This window comes from Anguilla rostrata, chromosome 6 (assembly GCF_018555375.3).
Source record: "Anguilla rostrata isolate EN2019 chromosome 6, ASM1855537v3, whole genome shotgun sequence".
In the NCBI taxonomy this organism is placed as follows: domain Eukaryota; kingdom Metazoa; phylum Chordata; class Actinopteri; order Anguilliformes; family Anguillidae; genus Anguilla; species Anguilla rostrata.
This window is the reverse complement of record NC_057938.1, coordinates 1,469,895-1,476,352: the sequence shown is the minus strand read 5'-3', so window position 1 is coordinate 1,476,352 and position 6,458 is coordinate 1,469,895. Positions and strand designations below refer to the sequence as shown.

Sequence of the window (6,458 nt, the reverse complement as noted above, 5' to 3'; positions counted from 1 at the left end):
GTCTCCTGCCACATTTGGCATTTGAACCTCCCCTCTGACGTAATACACAGTCATTCGGGCAATGACGTTGTACTCGTGTCTTAAACAGCTGCTCAATTTTTTATGGGCGGAAAAAGAAAATAAGCTTGTATGTTAGCTGAAAAAGAAACAGTAACGTGGACTGACGTAGGGCGGCTGAAAACATCGTATTTTAAAAAGTTGTGACCGAGAGCACTGTTACCTTTGTGCCGCCGTTTGGTGGGTTTAGCGGTTAGCTGGTTACTACATTCCTCGCTTGGTAGCGAACCAACTCGGGTTCTTTGTGTCGACATGGCTGAGTCGTGCTGAGCGATACTCATATTTGGATCATTCGCAATGCAGGGGAACACGATTAGTTCGGTTTCGTGAGGGTTCCGCCTTTCGGGACTGGGGCAGGAGCTAGCCCACGGCAGCGTTTACATAGCCACTGTGGAACGCTGAAGACACAGTAAAGACTGCGCTCGCGACAAGAACGGACATGGGAAACTGCCTGAACTCATCGACTTCGGATGACATCTCTTTGCTACACGAATCCCAGTCGGACAGAGCAAGTTTTGGTGACGGGACAGATCCTCGGGTTCCTGATCAGGAGCCGCCACCGCCGTACCAGGTAGAGTCCCGCTAGCATACCAAGTGTAAACATTACAAGCTGTGTGTTAGAACTGCTTGTAACCGATCCACAAATAGGCTACCGTCATTAACACTGTTTTCTAAGTGCAGTAACGCGTCGTGTACTTGACTTTGAACAATGTTAGAGTAACACTGCAGGCCAAGGATTCAGCAGCATTGTTATGGGTATCGGATTGTAGTTACTGTAGTCATGTAATTTTGAAGGGCCTCTCCGTTTCAGTCATGACCAGCAAGTTAATTTACTGTCGTTCTAAAGCTGACAATGCTCGCGAGTATAATAATCAAGTACTTATGTTGCGCTTGTTTACAGTTGTGAGGGCATAGTTTGCACCCTAGGTGATGGAATTTGTCCGAATTCACCCTTTATCACCTTAAGACTGTTCTTATGATGTGCTGTTGTGGATTTTTCCTTCAGAGAACTACCAGCCAAATGTTGAGTTGTTTTGACTGGTCGTAGTTAAGTTCTATTGTAGCCGTTTTTACAAATATTAAATTACTTTTAACTTCCAGTGCTAACTTAATTTTTTTTTTTAAAGGCATGCGTTTCACTTGCGAAACGAGGAGATCTTTATCGTGCAATATTTATCCAGGACATAAGGAAAGAAGGAAGTGTGTTGGAGTGGGCGTGTCCGTGGAAAATGCCTGCCGAACATGAAATTCCAGCAGGTCGCTTCGGGCCCGAAGGCTGTCTGTCTGACGCCAATTAAGACGTCACGACCGAATCTGAGACGTTCTTCTCTTCTTATTCATTATTGTGCCGTAGGCGGACTCCCCGTGGTCTGCGTGATATCCCGCTCAGGCAGTCTCTGTGGGCCCCCTTCCTCTCCTGATCCACGTCTCTCACGCATCATTCCAGGCTTCTCGGGGGCCCTCCCCCCGTTCGGGCCCTGGGTAGTCAGTCCCACTTTTCCCCCCACTAGGATGCCCCAGATCCCACTACCTGGCTTCTGCTGAAGTTTAATGATATATATATATTTTTTTTTTCTGTGAAAAAGAGATTTAAGTTGGTGTGTTCCTTTTCCACCCAAAATCGCATCAGGTTAGACGCTGCAGCGCTTCCACGTTGTAAATAAACGCTTGGTAAAATGGTTGGTGAAGCCAGGTTTCAGTAAGAGATTGGGGCTGTAGGTCCCTCACACAAGCTAAATTACTGTCATAAAGCACACCTGCCTGGCCTTTTAATGCACAATTTCATGTAACTGTGTTTCTTGACCTTTCTTTTTGTGGAAAATGTCATTTTCACTGTGTCACGGGAAATGCCAAAGCGGAGAAGGACAAATAAAACACGCCTTAATTGAACATAGCGTTGTTAAATTGTAAAGCACCTGAACTTTATCCACTTGTGCCTTTTTTATGACACCGAGGAAAACAGTTGCTGAAATTATGTGGTGTCAGGAGTTAGCTCGGAGAACGGGAACTGCAGTCTGTGATGGTGTTTCACAGTTTGTGTGTGTGTGTGTAAGTGAATGAGTGAGTGTGTGTGTGTGTGTGTGTGTCTGTCGGTCTGTGTGTGTGTGAGTGCGTGTGTGTAAGTGAGTGTTTGTCTGTGTGTGTGTGAGTGCATGTGTGTAAGTGAGTGTTTGTCGGTCTGTGTGTGTGTGAGTGCGTGTGTGTAAGTGAGTGTTTGTCTGTGTGTGTGTGAGTGCGTGTGTGTAAGTGAGTGTTTGTCTGTGTGTGTGTGAGTGCGTGTGTGTAAGTGAGTGTTTGTCTGTGTGTGTGTGAGTGCGTGTGTGTAAGTGAGTGTTTGTCTGTGTGTGTGTGAGTGCGACCGGGGACGGAAACGGCGGGAAGCTTTCTGCGGAATCCCTGACTTTCGACCCCGTACGATCCCTGTTTGCCGACGTGAGCTCGCCGCGCCTTCCCAGCGCTGAGCGGAGTAAAGGCGCGGCGCGGCCGGATCGGACCGGCCGAGGCGGAGCGCGCTCGGGTCGGGGGTCATAGGTCAGCATTGCGCACCGGTGGGGTCGAAGGTCGTAAGCGAGCAGCCCGGCGCAGCGGTTGTGGAACTGGGCTGGCAGCTCTGCGGCCGCAGGTTCAGTTCTGGGGGGGATGTGCTGGTCGGATGGCTGTCCGGATCGGCCTGGGATCGGGCCAAAGCGCTGGACGGGATGTTGGTGGCGGTGACTGTGTTTGGTCCGATCCGGAGATGTGATTTGCCGTGAACGCGTGTCACGTGACAGCGACAGAGTGCTGCTCATGTGCGCGGTGGTTTTGTAAATGTCTCGGTGACTGTGATTACACAATGCGCAGGGCACAGCGAGCATTTGCGTCTTCTCGCTGTCTTGCGGTGTTGCTATTCTGAGCTACATGATTTCATTTCGCAGTCAACCCATGATTTTAGTGGTACATGGCATAATGAAAATATTTTCTCCAAACAGTTACATACAATCACAAATATATCCTTCCATCTAGAAATACTTCACTTGTACAGCAACTAAATGACGTAAATTATGCCTGAAAACTAGCAGACGATGCATGTAGCCGTTGCTCACATACAACCGTCACAAGCTGTTTGCTATTCCGTTCACATTTTGGCTAATATATGTTGTGTTTTTTTTCCCTTTGTGTATTTATCTGTGTGTGTGTATGTATGTGTGTGTGTGCGTGCGTGCGTATGTGTGTGCATGCGTGCGTTTTTGTGTGTGTGTGTTTGTGTGTATGTGTGTGTGTGTGTTTGTGTGTATGTGTGTGTGTGTGTGCGCGCTTCAGGAGCAGGCGGAGCCTGTGTCTGGCCCCTCCCCCCGCCCGCTGTCAGAGGAGGAGCAAGTGCGGTTGGCTCAGAGGAGGGGCCTCATCCAGCACCTCCCACAGGGCCTGTACGATGGGCGGGGCTCCGAGAAGAAGATCAGAGAGTGAGCGCAACCACACACACTATACACACATACACACACTATACACACACACACTCACTATACACACACACACTCACTATACACACACACACACACTATACACACGCACACATACACACAGACACACACACTCACTATACACACACACACACTATACACACACACACTCACTATACACACACACACACTATACACACACACTCACTATACACACACACACACACACACAGACACACACACTCACTATACACACACACACACTATACACACACTATACACACACACACTCACTATACACACACACACCCACGCACACACACTCACTATACACACTATACACACACACCCACGCACACACACACACACTCACTATACACACACACACACACTATACACACACACCCACGCACACACACACACAGACACACACACTCACTATACACACACACACACTATACACACACTATACACACACACACTCACTATACACACACACACCCACACACTATACACACATACACACACACCCACGCACACACACACACACTCACTATACACACACACACACACTATACACACACACCCACGCACACACACACACACACACTCACTATACACACACACACACTATACACACACACCCACGCACACACACACACACACTCACTATACACACACACTATACACACACACCCACGCACACACACACACACACACACTCACTATACACACACACACACACTATACACACATACACACACTATACACACACACACTCACTATAGACACACACCCACGCACACACACACTCACTATACACACACACACACACTATACACACGCACACATACACACATGCGCACACACACACACACACACACAGACACACACACACGCACACACACAGACACACGCACACGCACAGACACACACACACACACACAGATACCCACAGCTCTAATCACTAACCCTCCTCCTCCTCCTCCCTTTGCAGGTGTGTAATCTGTATGATGGACTTTGTGTACGGGGACCCAATCAGGTTCCTGCCCTGCATGCACACCTACCACCAGGACTGCATCGATGACTGGCTCATGCGCTCGCTCACCTGCCCTACCTGCATGGAGCCTGTGGACGCTGCGCTGCTCTCCACCTACCAGACCGACTGACCCCGCCCCCGCGCTGGGAGGGCGGGGCTCTGGGACTGGTGGATTTGCGAGAGGGGGGAGGGGGTATGAAGGATTTGGGTGTCGTGCAGGGGCGCGGTTGTGGGGATTTGGGAGCGCTTTCTTAGAGGCATGCCTGCTGGTCAGAGAAGCCCATCTTGGAAAGGGGAGGAGTCTGTTGACAGAGTGGGCGTGTCTCCGGGCTGAGTCATGTTCAGGATGGATTGATCACGCAACAAGGATGAAAGACACAGAAGTGACTGAGAAAAACAAACAAACAAAAAAAAACACCTGGGCAGTGGTGTAGCAAAATGGAATGGAATGGGGACTAGTAATCCAGAGGTTGCAGGTTTGATTCCTTGGCAAGGCACAGCCATTGTGCTCTTAAGCAAGGTGCTTAATCTGATCAGCTTCCAGTTGAACAGACGGGCTGTGTGTATATGAGCTGTGTAAGTCTAGATAATGCTCCACGTAACGTTCTTAATGTGTTACGTTGAGTCATTCTGGAATAGAACGTCTGCTAAATGCCTAAAAAAAAAGAGAAAGAATAAATAACATTAACAGTAACTCTGTCCGTCTGTCTCGGGGGGATAATCAAGAAGAGACTGCGCTCTGCTTGGACACAAAACTCTGCTGTTCTCTCTGTGGCCTGCAGGGGGCCTCGCTGAGCCTTTATTAAACCTGCCCAAGTGCTCAGTTGGTGACTGCGACACTGCAGACTGCAGACGCGTGCACGCGTGCATGTGTGAAGGAAAGCTGTAGTTGCTGAACTGGGAGATTGTCGATGCCTTTAACCTTGTAGTGTTGTGACAAACACAGAAGTGTCCCAACTACCCGTAATTCCGTTTAAATGGAGGTTCTGTGATTGTGTGTGAAACGGTGACACAGAGGAGGATTCTGGGACAGGGCCCGTATTCATGAAGCGTCTCGGAGCAGGAGAGCTGATCCAGGGTCAGTTTCCCCCGTCCGTGTCACTACCTTATCCATTCTGAGCTGAGAGGCTAAACTGATCCTACATCAGGAATTGTATTTGTGATGCATTTCAGTGACCTGCAGACAGGGGGCGCTAGCTGTGCCTAGAGTCTCACCTGTGGCCTGACTTCCGTCCCCAAACACTGCAGGTGCTGAGGCCCACTGTGTGTGTGTGTGTGTGTGCCTGTGTGTTTGTGTGTGTGTGTACCTGTGTGTGTGTGCGTTTGTGTGTGTGTGTGTGCCTGTGTGTGCGTGCTGGTGTGTGTGTGTGTACCTGTGTGTGTGTGCGTTTGTGTGTGCCTGTGTGTGCGTGCTGGTGTGTGTGAGGGTTGTTGGCTGGTTTCCCTTGCGAGAGAAAAATTCAAAAGCTAAAAACAAAATAATTTGCTGTCATTATGAGTGAAGAGGTTGGGGTTTCTTCTAACTTCATGTAAATAAAAATGCTGACACTGGAACATTAAAGCACAGCATAATTAAAAATGTTTAAAGAAAAATAAAATGTTTTTGTGCATTTTTACTCATCTAACTCCGTTCTAATTAGAGATCTGTTGCCGGAGGTCTTGGCAGACCAGAAGAGTCTCTCTGACCTGTTCAGATCCTACGCATAAACTGGAAAAATTAGCTCAATCGACTGTCATTCAATATATCTCCCTTAGGGGGCGCTGAATCACTGGCCAGTTGAGTTTGAAGCTAATCTGAAAAAGAAAATTGCATTTAATTTGAATACTACCATTTTTATGACTCCAATAAATACTGTTTTATTATATTTAATTGTGTTATTTTTATTTTTATTATTTATTATTTATTTTATTATTTTTTGTTA

General features: G+C 48.0%; 1 protein-coding gene across 1 annotated transcript; it reads left to right on the top strand.

Moving 5' to 3' along the window:
• Positions 1–57: 57 nt before the first annotated feature.
• LOC135257832 (RING finger protein 11-like) lies at positions 58–6,134 on the top strand. The gene is made up of 3 exons (XM_064340996.1): positions 58–628; positions 3,358–3,500; positions 4,495–6,134. The coding sequence occupies exons 1-3, from the start codon at positions 497–499 to the stop codon at positions 4,664–4,666; spliced, it is 447 nt and encodes a 148-aa protein (XP_064197066.1). The 5' UTR covers positions 58–496; the 3' UTR covers positions 4,667–6,134.
• The last annotated feature ends 324 nt before the right edge of the window (positions 6,135–6,458 follow it).